Genomic DNA, 17,675 nt, shown 5'->3' with positions numbered 1-17,675 from the left:
AACCTATCAGGTTGGGCGATTTTATCACATGAATTTTTAAAACTGCCACCAACTATGCTGCCACATTATCGGCAAAAAAAAAATCGCCAAGTGTGTCCGCATCAATCGGTGGCGAGATTCGCTCGCGATTTTTGCTGGCGATCAAATTCGCCGCAATCGGCGTATAAAATCGCCAGGTGTGTCGCCGGCTTAGGAACGTTTATAATAGAGCTATGACGAAAACAATTGGCCTTCAGACATAGAAGCCATTATTGCCCTTCCGTGGTAAACGTGTCAATTGAGTTAACGTGAGCTATAACCTTGGATAAAACTTCTTTACCGCGAAATTCAAAGCCGAGTATGTTAGGAAGTGTATTTTCGAGATTGTGAAGAAAATTTTTCGTTGTAGGTCTGACTATTTGAAAATTACTAACGAGAAGGAAGGGTCTTTCGGAGTGTACTGCGGTGAGATGTCCGGAAAGTCTGTTTTTGTACCTGGAGACCAAGCAATAATAACATTCTTCTCAGATGATTATGGTGGAAGAAGAGGATTTCGGTTATCCTTCTCCACTGGTTCACCTGGTAAGAACATATTAGCTGAAGACACCACAGATGTTAAAATTGTAAACTGAAATTAATGAAAAAAAAAAGAACAGTTACTTACTTTGAATAAACTTGTTTTAAAGACCGTTTTATTATTTTAAACTTTACCATGCAACAAAGTTGCAATGGAAAATTTCGTTTGACAAGCAACTGGGGCAACTGCTTGAGCAGTTGCAGAGAAAGCAAAATATTTGCGGCTTAAAGATTATCCACTTCTATATAAATCTTACGACAACCAGGTTTGCGTCCAGGTCTGCAGAAATCTCTAATGGTTATGGTTTGCACCCTTACATTTAATTGCTACACCCAACTTAATTTTCCTTTTTTGAAATCCTAAATTCAGTCTACCTTTTGTTATTTCACAAAGACCACCTTCTAAATTCAGTCTTATGTCTTTTTATTAGCAGCGTTATGTCAGCAACGACAAACGGTTTTCAATCTAATCATCCTTGTTTTAGTTGCACCAAAGGTTGTGTCACCAGCTCTTGTTGTGCGAGGGGCGTTAGGCGCAAAGGGCACGTTCGCGTTGTGCACAGCCAACGGAACTCTTCCCATATATATGGCGGTGATAAGGAATTCAACAACTCTTGTCAATGCAACAAACACTGCACCCATCCGAGTAAAGGAGGAGGGAAACTACACGTGCCGGGCGACAAGCAAATATGGCACTGACGAGAGAAACTTCATAGTTGTGGACGGTAAGTAACCCAGATTATTTCTTTTAAAATGCGGTTAGAAACTCGCCCTCTTGACAACACTTTTTCGTATATTACAAAATGCTTAGTCGTCTTGGAGAACCATAATGATCAGCATGGCGTGCCAGGAAAACGTTTTCTTTCCAATCTCCTATTCTAGTGCTAAAACTCTTTAAATTTGACATTTGAAATTGTTTTGTTTTGTTAAACGGTTGCTTTTTTTTTCACTTTTTTTTTCTCAAAGGTTTAAAAGTAATAATGAATTAAGTGAATATTCGAAATCAGATATCTTACAAACATCTCTATTGGTAAGGCTGAAATTGGAAAACGTCAGATCCCCTATGATTATTCCTTGGCGCAAATTTCTTTTCTTTGTTAAAAAAAAGATGGATAAAAGACGTTCCACGTCATCAAATTTTGTGGCTTCTAAAGGCAATGTTCACACGGTACCGGACGAATTTTTCGACCGGTTGAAAATTCGTGCGATTAGGTGCTACGTTCACACGGAGCCACGCTAACTGTACAAAAATTTCAAAAATTCGACCCCCAAATTTGCGCCCGAGGACGAATTTCAAGCCGAAAATTTGACAGGCGCATTGTTAATATCCTGACTGTCTTAATTTTTGTAACGCAAAAGCATGGTTGCATTGGTGCTCGGTAACTCAACTGGAAGAAGATACAGGAAAGATAAAACTCTAGATTGCGAACATTGAAAGTGTCGTTTTATTACTCGCTTTGCCTCGAAATATTACGGTCTTAATGCAAGATGTCATCTTCCAAATGGCCTGCGAAACTTTCCAAGCACGAAGGCGACGTTGTGCTGGCGTCCTTTTACAGTCTGAAACCCGGATTCACAAATGCCGTACATCTATCCATAAAAGAAGAAACAAAGAAAACACTGGGTGACAATTTTGTTAATAACATCGTGAAGGTTGATGAGTGGCGTGAAAAGTTTCTGTTGTTTAATTCCTCCAAGCCTCGTTGCCAACGTAGAAATTTCATATATCAGAAGTGGGCTTTTTTAGTCATTTTTATCTATTTATTTATTTATTTATTTTTTTATTTGTTGCGTTGTAAAGCGCCATGAGCTCAGGATATGAGCGCTAAAGAAATGAAGCTATTATGATTATGATTATGATTATGATTATGATTATCATTATTATTGTTATTATTATTTTAGTGATGATGCATTGAATTGTAAATAGGTTTTTAATAGTTCTTTTTTATACTTTTAACTTGTAAATTTCGATTTTGCTCGGATTATTTTTTTTATAAATTATTATTATTATTATTATTATTATTATTATTATTATTATTATTTTGTTAATCACATCATCGTAGCAAATTATTATGAGATCCTCAATGAATGTTGAAAAACAAGTAGCTTTAATATTTAACGGAAGAGGGGAGATACCTAAAGGTTACTAAAGCACTCGGAATAGGGAAATCAACTTTGTCGGCGTTTAATCTTTACCCTATTTATCGCTACCATCGTTGGCCTTTCTTTTCCTCGACGCCATTTTGCATACAGTAAAAAAGTGGTCTACCCATTGGTGAAACCGCTGTCTGATGAAAGTTAAAATTCATCCTGGCTTGTCATGTGAACAGAGTAAAAATGTTGAACGGTTCCGCGTGAACAAAATGTCCAGTGAAATTTTTGAACCGGTGTCAAATTCGTGTGGTATCGTGTGAAAGTAACTTTATGCATATGCAAATCGTGTAAACATCTCAAAGATCGAGTGTGCATAGTACACTCCACCTCCCTTCTAGGACTGGATGGGGTCAACTCGCTCTGAGAACTCGAAAGTATACAAGCTCGCAGTTTTCAAAACCTCTCTAATTTGATATGATTAATGATGGATAGACGGACGGACGGACAGACGGACAGACGGACGGACGGACGGACAGACAGACAGGCAAGCAGAAAGACAGAAAAACAGGCAGGCAGGCAGAACGAGTGATCTACTTTTTTTAGTTCACGGAGTTTAAAATGGCCTGTTTTTAACATATCAATAGCATCAACACAACACTAACCTTTTGTGTCAATTTAAGAGATTCATATCCACATAAAGGAATAAAAAAGAATACACGTTAAATGCTCCTCTTTGATATTTACTTTCCGTTGACCTTTTTCATCAGCATGCCCAGAGCCTTGTGTTTGTTCACCCTGGCGGTACGATCGCGCCTTGATAAATGTTTCGTGTGTAGGGAAACAACTGACGTCTATTCCTGGACCATTACCAACCGATACTGGATTCCTGTAAGAACGCTCCTCTATCAATAACACAAGCACAAAACAATCATGGGTGAAATTCGAACCGGAATAACACTTCCACGCTCATCGTTCATTTGTTCGCATTTACCAATATTTGCTCTAATACAAAACTAGTAATTTCACTCCGGATGATTCAAATTCTATTCAGTTTTTTTTTTCTTGTGGCTTATGAAAATTACTCAAGCCAGCTATCCACTGGCTAAACGCAGCAGTATTATCAGCTCTCATACATCTCATTATTTTTTGCGTCCTCTGACTGGACGGAACTTGGCACCTGGTAACAAAGAAAGAAAGAAAGAAAGAAAGAAAGAAAGAAAGAAAGGAAGAATTTTTAAAGAAGTGTCATATGTATCAGTTAAAAACATTTTTGCTATAAAAAGGACATCGCTATTTCCGATGTTTTATTAATCTCACAATAGAATAAAACGAGCTTTTATCTTACGCATTTCAATGAACCAATCCATTGAAGCATAAGCTGGTTATTACTTTTTTCCTCCTTTTGCTATGTTGTCTATGAGCTTCAGTTTGATAATGCGTTCCATGCTCAACCTACTATGCTTAAATTCTGTTCCCAGTTCCATCAATAGATTAATTAATTCTAGCTCTTACATTTTCATTGGAAAGACGGCTGATGATTCCCCTTATTTCAGAACCCCAAGTTTTAGGGATTTTTTCCTTTTTTTAGAATTCATTTTACTTTGTCAACAAACGAGGCAACAATGAAAAATAGAAATTTTTTGGCACTCCTTTCTTTTTCTTTTCTTTCTTTTTGTTTTAATCTTTGATGTCTTAGTGGGAACGCATCAAAACATAATGATAAGGGCGTTCATGATCTACATAATGATGATTATGAGAAAAAAGATTATAATAATTGTGGTAATTATGCCTGTGTCCTTTAAGCATTTAAGAGGGAATGTCTACTAACACCGAGCGAGGGGTGGCACATGATAAAAAAATGAAAATCCTTCATAAATTGACTAAGGATACCCTATGGTAGTTCTAGTAACGTGGTGGTTTTGATTTCTTAAATTTTTTTTTAACCCGGAAAAACAATAAAATCTGTTCGGGCCCACATGTGAAGAAGACCACCCAAAATAGACGTGTCCCATCGCTTTGTTTGATTCGCATCGATAAAAAACCTCCTTTTAAGATTGGAAATGTGCAGTTGAAGTGTTTACGAATCGTTTGAGGCCAATAATAGATATCAACTTTAGTTTTGAAGGTCATGGGGAAGGTAATGATAATTACTAAGATTGGCTCAGTCGAAATTCTCAATTTGGCGCACTTTTTCAGGAGAGAGTTTCCCTACCCGGTAAAACACCGGATCACTTGATATTTTGAATTCTTGATTGACGAAATGCCGTTCTAAAACCAGGTTTAAAAATTAGTTTCGGGCTTTCTATCAGCGCTGAGACCTAATGCTCTCAAAATCCCGATAACTGCAACCTTAATCTGTCAACAACGGTAAACAATAAGCATGTTTCCGTCAAAATCGCCGAAGACTTTTGTAATTTTTTTTCTTGTTTCCCTCAATATTACGATGGAACATAGAACAGGAAGCTCATATTTAGCTCACCTTGAATAAGATGTTATCTAAGTATCAGTTTCTTGGCGTAATGTATCATACAAAGCCATCATGGCTCGAAGGGTTGATAATTGATCTCCCTATTGACTAATGACTCTAGCTGGTATCACATTCACGTCTCTTGGCAAATGCTAGACTTTCTCAAAGTCGCTCGCTCGCTCCTCATTGAATGGACCTCAGGCTGGACCTCGCTCGTTCGCGCTCCGCGCTCGCTCCCTCGAGCTCTGACGATCGCGCTTCGTGCTCTCTAAGCTCGACTTGTAAGCAAGTCTAGGCAAATGCCAATTGAATGAGCAAAAATCCTTTGACGGTAACAAAACCCTGTCGGTTTCAAAGAAAATATTAACAAAAATGCCTAATTTTAAAGTTCTCCACGGTCATATCAGAAACAGCCGAGCTTTACAATCTTCCATTTTCGACTGTTTTTGATATTTTTTCGGTCACGCAACGGCTTCCTTTACTGTCTTTACTGAGGAGTGATTAGTTTTTCTTACATAATCTGATGGCTAAAATGAAATAAATAAATAAATAAATCCAAACATTAGGACGTCTGAAACTAGTTCCTTTAAAGTTATTTGAACATGCAAACGTGACTGTTCACGTATTAAGGCTGGTTTCCATATGATATCGCAGATCGCAGATCGCAGATCGCAATAAGGTCTGCGATCGTCTGCGATCATATGGAAACTACTTCTGCGATCGTCTGCGATCCTGCGATCGTGATCGCAGACGATCGCAGAAGATAGAACTATGTTCTATCTAAAGGCTGGTTTCCATATGATCGCGGATCGCAGATCGCAAACAATCGCAATTGATCGCAGACGATCGCAGGAGATAGAACATGGTTCTATCTTCTGCGATCGTCTGCGATCACGATCGCAGGATCGCAGACGATCGCAGAAGTAGTTTCCATATGATCGTAGACGATAGCAGACCTTATTGCGATCTGCGATCCGCGATCATATGGAAACCAGCCTTTAGATAGAACATGGTTCTATCTTCTGCGATCGTCTGTGATCGTGGCAGACCTTATTGCGATCTGCAATCTGAAGTAGGCCATTTCTCCTGCCTATCACATCTCAGTGGGAAATTAGCCGGTGCAGGGGACGAGATCCACCAAGGCTGTATAAACATGCTGCAATACTGAGAAGGTAAGAAAAGCAGACTGTGAGATGGGCAAGTCCGATCCATAGCTTTTTTGCGACAAACTGGTGTACTGTCTTTCGGTTAATACACCTTTATTTTGTCATATACGCTGCCCTCCTCTGTAACTGATTTGCGAACAATGGGCCAATTTAGTGCAAACAGTGCAATACAAACGAAGTCTGCTCCCATCCCACGCAGTCGTTTTTTCGGGGACATCGTTTTACCTGCTGCCCTAAAAGCGACCGCGTGGGAGTATAACCCATGCAGACGTGACTAGTATTTGTCTTTTTTGTCGCTGGTGTTTTGAACTTTGAGCTAATCACTACATAAATCAATAAGTGATGCCGTGACCGCAGGCCTATTGTAGATGCTAGTGAGACGATACCAATAACAGGCCAGAAACTGCAAGCATTGGAGCCCGAGCCCTATGTTGCATAGGACTCCCTTTGACTCCCTTTAGCTTGTCCTTTTACGCAGTTCAGATTAAGAAGATAAAATAACTTTATTATATTACATCAGGAGCTACATTTAGGCCTTTAGACGCAGTAAATTCATACTTGGTATCTTCAGACGTCAGCCCTATTAGGTCTCAGCAAAAACGCTCATCGGAAAATGCAAGCGGGCGAACTCTGATGGTGAACAGAGGTGGCTGTTGTCAGTACATACTAAGAAATAACACCACATGAGACAGGCGCCCTGTTTCGCGCAACACGTTCATCAGACACGCTGCGTCGCCAGCTCTCTAGTGATAAACATTCCGATGTCGCAGGACACTTGATGTGCTACACGAACTTAAACAGGAGTTTGTATTCACTGTAAAGCAGGCAAATCTTTAGTGGAAGGCCCACATACCGGCGTTCTTTCAACAAAGATGCTGCAAGGGTCGACGTCCTAGAGCGACCTGAAGAGTTATCAGTTTTGGTTATCCGCGAAAACCAAAGTGTTTGATTCAGTAAACGCAATATATTCCTTGGCATGTCAGCATAGCCCAAACTCTATCTAGACCTGGTCTTTTTTTCCTTTTTTGTCTTCTGACGATGGAGAAGGGGAGGGAATCCCCTCCATAACTTCAAAAGTGTAAAAGGCATGGTAATGAGACTTCGTGGAGAGATTGTACGTTCAAGCATGTCTCCCCTGGGGTCCGCAACGGGACATGATGACATCATACGACAGCAAGACGTGATGGAAGCGGTCAGTCTTGTGGCCAACACGAGCACTCTCTACGGTGCGAAACGAGAAGTCCTTTGACAGAGCTTCAGTAGACCATGCGGAGAAACTTGAGAGACAACCACGCTGTTATCAGTGGTCAGCGTTGTCAGTAAGAGAGCAACAGACAAGATATGGTATGGATACTCAAGTCAAGTGCGTCACGAAGGACTAGGTTCTAACTCAGAAGTCCTATTTCACAGCTAACCGGATGTAAAGCAGACCCTGTATGCAGCACTTGCAGGATCAGACCTTCGTGACATAAATACTGAAGCGTGATCAGTTGACCTCATTGCCTGATGAAGACTAGTAGTAAGCAGTCGAATCGTCTCGATCTACAACTTGAGTAACTACATCTAAAACAAACCATTATTCAATTTATTACAATGCATTCTACCACGGTGACAAATGATCCAGTTCAAGATCAATGATTGATGTGTGCTAAAGTAGTTATAGCAACCTTAACAGCAGGTTTCTTCTTGCACCTTACCTCGGAGAAAGCACTGGTGGATGATGAACCAAAAGCCGATATCGCGGTCGCAACATACGGGCACGGCTCCATTACCAGCCGCTGTTTGGGAAAATAAGCATCCGCTCATCCTTCCCCCCCCCCCCCCCTCCACCCCCACCCCACCCCCATTTTTCTTTTACCATAAGGAAATGTGTTCTTCCTTTGGCATTGACCTCTCAACTGCAACAATTCGATGGGAAAAGCCATACATCGATAAACTGCATTCTCTTTGTCAAGAATGCGCATGTCAGCAGTCAGAGGCATGCTTCTTTTCTAGCTGATAACATTATTTTGTCTCATTCTCAAGAGAACAGTCAGGGATGAAACCGTAGTGACTTTTGCACGAAGGCGAAAACTAAGATGTTAATAACGCTTACTGGTTCTAACAAGAAAAGTGTTCCCCTAGGCTTCACCTCATTAAAATGCAAAGATTATCATATTTTAGCAAGGCTTGCATTGTGGCCTCTTTTGGTGTGTATAAATCATCGGTCCTGTCCACATTTTGGTAACAATTTCGTTGTTTTTAATTTGTTTTTTGTTTTCAGCATGTCACGACACACGTTGCCCTTGTGTTTTCCGTGCAACATAGTCAAACCTAACGTCAGGTGAATTAAAAAAGCGTGAAATTTTATTGCGTTCCTTATGAAACAAACAGAGTCGAATTAGAGCGCTTTGGCTTCAAGTTATTCTGCGAACGGCCCAGTAACGATATCTCGAAACAAAACAAAGAATCGTTTCGAAACTCAAAGAAAAGCAAACTCATCTCGATTTTAAAGGATCTTCAAGTCGAAAAGAAGTGGTCCGATAGTAAGTCATTTAAGTTGATTGTCGCTCCATCGCAATAAGTGAGGATAGTTTATCTTCTTGACTTCATACATCAAGATGGCTATATAATAACTGACGGGATACATGCACAAGCAAACATCTTATTTAGACAATACCTTATTGCAGTTAGTGAAACATGACCTTTCACTGGTGGTTGACTGCCGAATTCCAAGGTAAACTACATGAAAGTTCAATAGTTTCTCTTACTTTGGTTGCAGTCATGTGCGGTTTGTTTACACGTTGATATTGCGACTTTCGTCATTTTGTTAGCGCTAAGGCTTGGCGCTAGTAAAAAGCCCGGAGCTATTTTTTAAACCTGATTTTAGAGCGATAAATCCTCAATCTAGAATTCTAAATTTGAATGGATTTAGTGTTTTACCGGATCGCGAAATTTTCTATTCTCGGTTTTCACGTGACGTCACCAAATTGTAGAATTCAAAACTGGGAGGCCTGCAAAATTTTTACCTTCATTCAAGGAAAGATTACCTAAAAATATGTCTGTTCACAATTTCTTAGCTCGATGTCGTGCTTCCTTTTGAAAATAGAACAGTTTCAATTTCCGAGTTTCCATCGTGCGTGACATAAGGAGGACGGCCGCGACAGAGCTTTTCCGTATCTTAAAAATGACTCTTCGGGTGATTTTCAGCATTCTAAACAATTTAAGAGCGGATGTCTGTAAATATCAACCAGAGGTGTGCAATAGCGAAAAATTCAAAATTCTCAAAAAAATTCACAACATAGCCCACGGTAAACTATTGCAAGAAATACATGTTTTACTTCGATCTGATAATTATTTTTGATGTGAGGCTATGATCTTGAATTCACCGCTCCTGGTCCGGGTTTCCGGTGTCTGACACCACATGTTGCGAAGACCTTGTTTTAAAAATCAAACCAGTTTTGTTCCAAACAAAAAACATCCAGTCTGATAAAGTACATAATTATGAACATCATGAATGGTATCCTACTCATCTGAAGTGAAAATTAAATATTTAGGAGATTTTTCAATATTTACAATTTTTTAAGCGATTTCTCGTGATGCCAAATTGACAAATTTGCGAGGCTAAAATCATCAACTGGTACATGGCGTTGAGGATAAAGATTTACACCACGTGAAAGAGCATCATTTCTTCTTATAAAATCCGCTTTCAAAACTATGGGCAACACAGAAGAAAATTTTTGAGGCCGCGAATTACAAGTAGTACTTTAGTGAAATTTGAGCTTTTCTGTCACGGCATTCCGTTGCTAAAACTCAGATAAACACAACATGAAAACGTTTCAAGCAACAATGGTTTATTAATTCTTGCTACAGGGCACTGCCTGTGCATGACCTATGCTTGTAAGACTATTTTCCTTGGTTTTCTATCTTTAAGGGGCAGTGTCAAAAGATTTTAGCGGAGTTCAAAAGCCGTACACGGGTCAGCTTACGTTGTCAACCGGTCGCAACACTAGTAAATATGGAATAAAATGAAACCAGGACTTCTTTCATTCAATCTTACTTTGAAAAAAAATGGAGCAAATAGCTAAGAGTGCTATATAATTCATACCTTTGAGCGGCCACACTGGATGTTTAAGAAATATGGGACATCAGTATAGGAAACATCGTAACACCTTACTGGCCGTTTTATACATTTGGTCACAAAGATTGTGTTACATACATTTCACCGGTAGACCGCTGACCTTGCACTTACGTACGCCCTTGTCCACGGGATAGAAATCGATGTAGACCCCAAAGACAATTAATTATATAATAAGTTCAAAGTGAGATTACGGTTTTGGGTTACCACAATTTTATCTGGTTGCGTGTACACTCGCGCAGTTGTTTTGATTTTTGATAAAGTTTTTCAAATTTCAGTCTAACGTAGCCTGCGAAGACAGCCGCCTCTCATCGCTCCCGTCCCCGAGGGGCGTTTCGCGAGGCTACCATGAATGAGTTGGCTCGGCTAGAAGGGTGACCCGCCTAGCCGGGTCACCCTTTTGCGATGGTAGGGTCACCCTCCTAGCCGGGCCAATTTTTCTCCATATAAACACTTTGGCTCGCCTAGCCGGGTCAACATCGTCAAGGCGAGACAATCAGAGCATGCGCGAGCTCTGTTGTCATTGGGAATGTGCGAGTTCAATGCCACCGACTTCAACGCCGACAAAGTCAAATTATATGAAAAGGTATATAAATCATTTGGCGTTTAGTGTTATCAAGTCATGCCACAACAAACGCTTGTATCTCAGTTTTGTGTGATTACGGACTTAACGACAGGCGAAATTCAACGCGAAAAGAACTTGAAGTGTCACGCGGTTAGATTCAGTCAACCACGACTTGTGTAGCCTTCGCAAACCGATTTTGCCCGGCAAGTTTTAAGTTCAGAATTGTTTAACTTGGTTTCAAAAACCATAGGAACCAGAATTTCTTGGGTATAAAAAGCCAACGTTTGTAAACTTAAGAAAAACAACCGATTTGATTTGCAGACTTCGAGGCGGTTTTTTTTTTCGCATGTTTTCATGATCTCTAGACGGTCAGCTCTTGGCTCGGGCAAAAGGGTCAACTTTTTTCTCATATAAACGCTCGCTAAAGTTGACTCGGCTGGGAGGGTGACCCTCTTGCCCGGGACAACTTTTCTCCATATAAACGGGGCCTTAGAGTACTTGCGAAAGCCGACAGGCACTAATATCGAGGTCATCTTGTGGATAAGTCTAGATTGCACAAATGTGATGCCCCGATCTCCCTTCGTTTGCTTGAAATGATTAGCTGCCCAACTTGGTGGGACCGGCGCAGAATCGGTTTAGGCAGCGCCGTCTGATGCCATAAGCATCTCGATGTCTTGAGCAAATAGACCTGATTAGATGGCTGTCATCGATTTCGAAGATATCAAGGGAAATTTTGCCCTGAAGTTTAGTCAGTTAGTTTTGTAACTTTGTAGAACTGGCTTTACAGCCAAAGGAGCGTAAAAATAAAAAAAATTAAATAAATAACTTTTATTTACCCTCGGCAGTGTTTATAGAACAAGTGCTAGTGGGGCCGAGCATTAAACTTCATAAAGAAATAATAGCGTAGCTGTGCCGTCCAGGCTGTGAAACCCTGGCCCTCTTTCTGACAAAAATTGCTCCCCCTACGCTCCTCCCTTATTCCTACTGACAATGTACTGTGGTCGACTGTAGCAGGTGTGAGTCGTACTGCAGGAAATATTGGGGAAAATAGGGACGACAGTTGTGACGCAACCCCGTTTCTTACCCCGCCGCCTCCCCACTAAGCTCCCCATTCTTTACGTAAGGAAACTGTAACAGTGACAAAGCACAGGGCCAAATAACTTTAAAAAAAAATCACTAAAAATCATAAATGTGTGTGGATGTAATAACCAGTAATTCAAAATCAAATTGCAAGCGTTATTAAAGGTAATTCTTATTTAAGGTCAGGAGTTTTGCGTTACATTAATTCGATACCTGCTCTGCCTACGAGAAGCTCCGCCTCAGTTTTCAGCGTTCAGTCAGCAAACCCAGTGGCCCTTAGATAGTTTCGAATGTCTCTTGTACAATCTCTGATTGGAATACATTGGGTATTCGCTGCATTTCCAACACTTTGTCCACATCGTCCTCCAACAATCGAGGCATACTCTCACACAATACCATTTCGGCTCAATTTGTTTGAACGCCGTGAAACCAGAATCAAGCATTAAAGTTGGATTGCAGCGCAAAATAAACAAACTGAAGCGATCTGAATACCAACGTGGGCTAACTGCACGTTTAGAAAGTGCAGTGACAGAAAATACAGCTCACAAGTAAATCGCAGTTACAGTTTGTATCGAAGGGGCAGTGAAAAATTACCCTTGGCACGCGCCCGGGGGGTACCATTCGAGCAGAGGCCCTTTGATCTTCCTAGATAAGTCGAAGGGCCTCTGCTCGCAGGGTACCCGGGGGTGAACCTTTATATAAAAATTGACGGGGGTGATCGTAGCTTTCGGGGGTTAAAATTCGTGGTTTGGTACCTGTCAAAGGTATGGCGGTACCTTTTAGCCAGTTTTAGGGTATTGAGCGAAAACATATAAGAGAAAGTTATTATAAATATCAGTCAACTGCAACTAAGCGTATTCATTTTAGAATTGGTACCACTAGGTGGGAAAATTATACAGACCACGGCTACAAAACAAATTCTGGTACCTTTTAGTGGTACTTTTTTAAAATTTATGACGATCAACTCGTCAATTTGATATAGGAGTCCCCCTCCCCCTGTGGGCAAATGGTCTGCGCAAACTGTAACGCATTCTCTGCCGTTAAACGTATTTTTAAATCGCGGCAAGATGCATGTATCGTTCCTGATTGATGTGATGGTTTCTACAATGTACAGAAAGCTCGCTAAAAAGGTATGAATTACGTAGCACTTGTAGCTATTGTTTCATTTGTTCTAAAGTAAGATTCAATGCAAAACATTCTGGTCCGAATTCAAAACGTTGACTACGTAAACTGACCTTTGTGACCTTTATACGCTTTTGAACTCGGGGTCTAATAAAACTGCTACAATCTTTTGTGCCTGCCCGAAATGATTAAAAACTATGGAAAGTAATATTATGAACGTGGGCCATAACCTATGGCAAGTACCAACAAACAATTGTTGTTTGAAACGTTTTCATGTTGTGTTTATCTGAGTTTTAGCATCGGAATGCCGTGACAGAAAAGTTCAAATTTCACTAAAGTACTACTTGTAATTCGCGGCCTCAAAAATCTCCTTTTGTGTTGCCCATAGTTTTGAAAGCGGATTTTATAAGAAGAAATGATGCTCTTTCACGTGGTGTAAATCTTTATCCTCAACGCCATGTACCAGTTGATGATTTTAGCCTTGCAAATTTGTCAATTTGGCATCACGAGAAATCGCTTAAAAAATTGTAAATATTGAAAAATCTCCTAAATATTTAATTTTCACTTCCGATGAATAAGATACCATTCATGATGTTCATAATTATGTACTTTATCAGACTGGATGTTTTTTGTTTGGAACAAAACTGGTTTGATTTTTAAAACAAGGTCTTCGCAACATGTGGTGTCAGACACCGAGAACCCGGACCAGGAGCGGTGAATTCAAGATCATAGCCTCACATCGAAAATAATTATCGGATCGAAGTAAAACATGTATTTCTTGCAATAGTTTACCGTGGGCTATGTTGTGAATTTTTTTGAGAATTTTGAATTTTTCGCTATTGCACACCTCTGGTTGATATTTACAGACATCCGCTCTTAAGTTTGAGGAGAAATATTAATCTAAACATTCGAAAATTCACAAGGGCAAACAAACCTCTTTTCTGGCAAAAGTGAACTCCAGATGTTTTTTCGTATTTTCGGCCGCCATGTTTGTGCCCCTCAGAGGGACACAAACATGGCGTCTTCATACTAAGCTCTATAAATTTATGTGGAACATTTTGTCAAATAACTCGAGTACGGAATGCCGCACAGACCTGACACTTGGACAGATGCCTTATTTAGTTATCCTCTATACCATGTCAATTTCTCGACTTCATTCATGGAATGGTTTCGATTTTTTTTTTCAATGGGGTGACAGTGAAAACCGAGAATTAAAAAAAGTGCGCCAAATTGATTTGGAGCGAGCGAATTTTTGAGATTTTTTTGTAGCTCCTCATGACCAGGAAAATTTATCCACTGGAGTATTTTTGGACTCAGATACTTAATAAACACTTCAAAACAAATTTTCAGGAAGAAAACTGTGTTTTCTTTAATGCGAATAGGCCATTTTACAATTGTGTGCTTAGTGGCTTGGCCTAAGATTGGAAGCGAGGCTGGGGGTGACCTTGTTTTGATACAGACCCCACTGCTTTTCATATCTAGATCATGCTGTTCTTATGCTAACTAGTTTTCATTTACATATAAAAAACAGTGAGGTTTGTATCAAAACAAGGTCACCCCCAGCCTCGCTTCCAATCCAAGGCCAGGCCACTAAACACACAACTATAAAATGGCTTATTGAACAGAACGAAGTTTACGAGAAAGTGTAAACCATGTTTATCTCAGGTGTTTTTCAAACCACGAGGGGCTGTCACTGTTTTTTCTATTTTATTTCTTTTGATTCAAAAAATATATTTCAGGTAAAAAATCCTTCCACGTTTTTAAAACAACCATGGGGTATCTCTGAACGGAATATGAAGAGTTTTTAATTTTTCATCATGTGCCGCTTATTTATGATTTCGCTCGGTCTTAGGAGACATTCCCTCTTAAACGTTACTTAAATCGAATAAAATCGACGATTATCCCTTATTAATTGTAAAGTAACGTTTCCTTACATAATTGGTCTCGTGGGAACTTGTCTGATTACAAAATAGAAGATGTAGCTGTTGGACTTTTTGTTAACATCAATCATCTAAAATATCTAGGAAAAGAAATCTATGCAGCTAAAGAAATGATTGCAAATATGGTTAGCCAGGATTTGAATCCGATTTTGAACCGGTCGCCCTCCTTAACCAATCAGCCACTGATTGGAACCGACTACGCTGGCAACATGTTTATTAACTTATAATGGAACATGTTTATTAACTTATAATGGAAAGCTCCTGGTAGACATTTTAACTAATTTTCTGCAATCAGGATCACCTCACTACTCTCCCGCTAGATCGGTGATGGACGGCCAAATCCACGAAAGCGGATTGATTTCTAGTCTGCTCCCCCCTTACTGACTAGAAAGGAAGAGGACTCCCTGGAAAATATCATTCAAGAAAAAATAAACATGTAAAATGGGATCATGATGATGTTAATTCTGCATAAACGATCATGTAGAAAAATGAAGGCAATGGAACTGCAACTTTGTTCAGAGATCCTGTAAATCTCTTTATAGTCTTAGAATATAAGGGTCCAACCCAATATTTTGTTTAAAGCCTTCCATGATAGGAGAAAACTCAACGATTAAAGTGAACATATGATAAGTAAAAGAAGTGTGATTATAATGAACATGTTGGTATAAAATTTACTTATCTTTTGGCTCCCTTGAGGAAAAATGATTTTCAAATAAGACCTTGTCATTATTCCTTATTTAGACAAAAAAAAATGTTAACCAACACTAGTAAAGATGTACATTTATACCTTATACTACACAACGTAAGTAAAAATAAGTCACATAATAGCAATCATCAAGGTGTGATTATTTGTTGACAGGAACTTGGCTGACAACGAGCTGAAGGAACTGCCCAAAAGAGTTTTTGCTAACAATACCCAGCTGCGAAGGCTGTAAGTATAACTTCTTCTTTGTCTGTAAAATAATAATCGAGGGGCTAGTGTTCCTTGAAAAGAAATATTGCGTTTGTGTCTCCTATAATAAATTACAGTTTGCAAATGGGAGTGCATACTCTGTACACATTCGTTGATCCGCTGTAATTACCTTTGGTTGTGTATCGCATACTACGTACGATTAAAAAGTCTAACAATTGCACGTGGTGTCACGTACAGAAAATTTTGTATATTCCTTAAGAGATTAAACTTTGGCATACTACTTGGTAGGTGTTCTTCACGGGTACACCATAATAGTTATTATTCGTTGGCCCCTGGGGCCCATTTCTCGAAAGTCCCAGTAGCTTCCGGGCCCATTAACTTATCGGGGCCGTTATCGGGAAACTTTTTCGGGCCCGATGTTGCGTCCTCGAAGCACCCGTAAACTTTCTCGGTAATTTACGGGCCCGGTAAAATAGAGGACCGTTACCAGGCTCTTGCGCGCACTTCACGCTCGTTCGCAAGAGAAGGAGCACGACTTGGGACTACGCATAGTCCATTCGATTGATTCGATTTCGCTGCCGATGGAAAAGCACGGTTATGAATGCGACAGGACTGTCTTCCTGATTATTAGAGGACAGTGCAATACGTGCTAAGTTTAACTTTGAGTTTTTCGTTGTGTCAAAGGAGAGCAGCCGAGAGAGATCGTTATTTTGCATCATCATGGAAGCGATGATCAGTTGCCTGAAGTAGCTCGATTCTTTGTGTTTAGTATTAAGTGTAGAGAATATTGGGTATAAGGAATAATCTAACAACAAGTTTTAAAACTGAAATACTATAGTTCAACTGGCGTGATTTAATCATTTTCTGCGGAAGACATCAAGCATTATTTTTACCGATGCCAAATCGACATTTGTACACTGTTTTGTATCACACAACAAGGTGCGATCAATTGAAATACGACTGAAACTATTTTGCGAAAAAAAGGGATGGTTTTTTTTTGTTCTTTATTCTCGTGTTCTATCGTGACTACAGTACACTTCTTGTTCTTTTTACCTCTAGCTAATGGAGCAAACACCATTTGTGTATTTCGACGACCGCGCCTAACTGGCGACTCTCATCGCTGTTGCTCATGTTTACCTTTATCTGTAGCATGTCAGATTTCTAACTTCCTCCTTCTTATGAAAATTCTGCAAATTAACACAAAGAATTTCGAATGATATATTAAGCCATAAAAGAAAACAGTTTCGCTTGCTGTAGGATTAGTTAGTTTAGTTTTACGTGACAGGAAACCATTTTATGCTAAAAAGGAAGCCATCTCGGAGTAATAAAAATGTGCGCCTTGTTTACCTGACAAAATATTGATTTATTTTTTCTTCTATCGTTTGTTGATAATAACAATAAAATAGTAATAATTTCAAATTTATATAGCGCCTATATGCAAACACCCTAAGCGGTTTTCAAACATTCTCTAAAACATTCTCTAAAACTACACGACAGCAACAGTAGTACTACTCCTGTATTTACGTTTGCTTCCGGAGCCAGCGGGCAGCTTTTCCTTGTATTTCTCCGCAATTCGTCTCCAAGTTCATTCACAAGCCACTCAATTCTCGCTCGTGAAAGCCGGAATCTTTCTATGGTTTCACAGTCAGTCATGTC

The 17,675-nt window shown here is 39.7% G+C and overlaps 1 protein-coding gene across 1 annotated transcript in view; it reads left to right on the top strand.

Annotated features, from left to right (window-relative positions):
- The first annotated feature begins 393 nt into the window (after positions 1 to 393).
- Positions 394 to 17,675, top strand: part of LOC146454870 (uncharacterized) — a 234,341-nt gene continuing 217,059 nt past the window's right edge. The window contains exons 1-4 of the mRNA XM_085094976.1: positions 394 to 561; positions 1,041 to 1,280; positions 3,417 to 3,537; positions 15,966 to 16,037. Of these exons, the coding sequence (XP_084951102.1) occupies positions 450 to 561; positions 1,041 to 1,280; positions 3,417 to 3,537; positions 15,966 to 16,037 (545 nt within the window). The 5' untranslated portion in view covers positions 394 to 449. The remainder of the gene's footprint in view (positions 562 to 1,040; positions 1,281 to 3,416; positions 3,538 to 15,965; positions 16,038 to 17,675) is intronic.

The sequence above is a fragment of the Pavona decussata genome, unplaced genomic scaffold (assembly GCF_977016875.1).
Source record: "Pavona decussata unplaced genomic scaffold, jaPavDecu1.1 SCAFFOLD_299, whole genome shotgun sequence".
Classification (NCBI taxonomy): Eukaryota; Metazoa; Cnidaria; class Anthozoa; order Scleractinia; family Agariciidae; genus Pavona; species Pavona decussata.
This window is presented reverse-complemented; position numbering and strand designations above follow the sequence as displayed.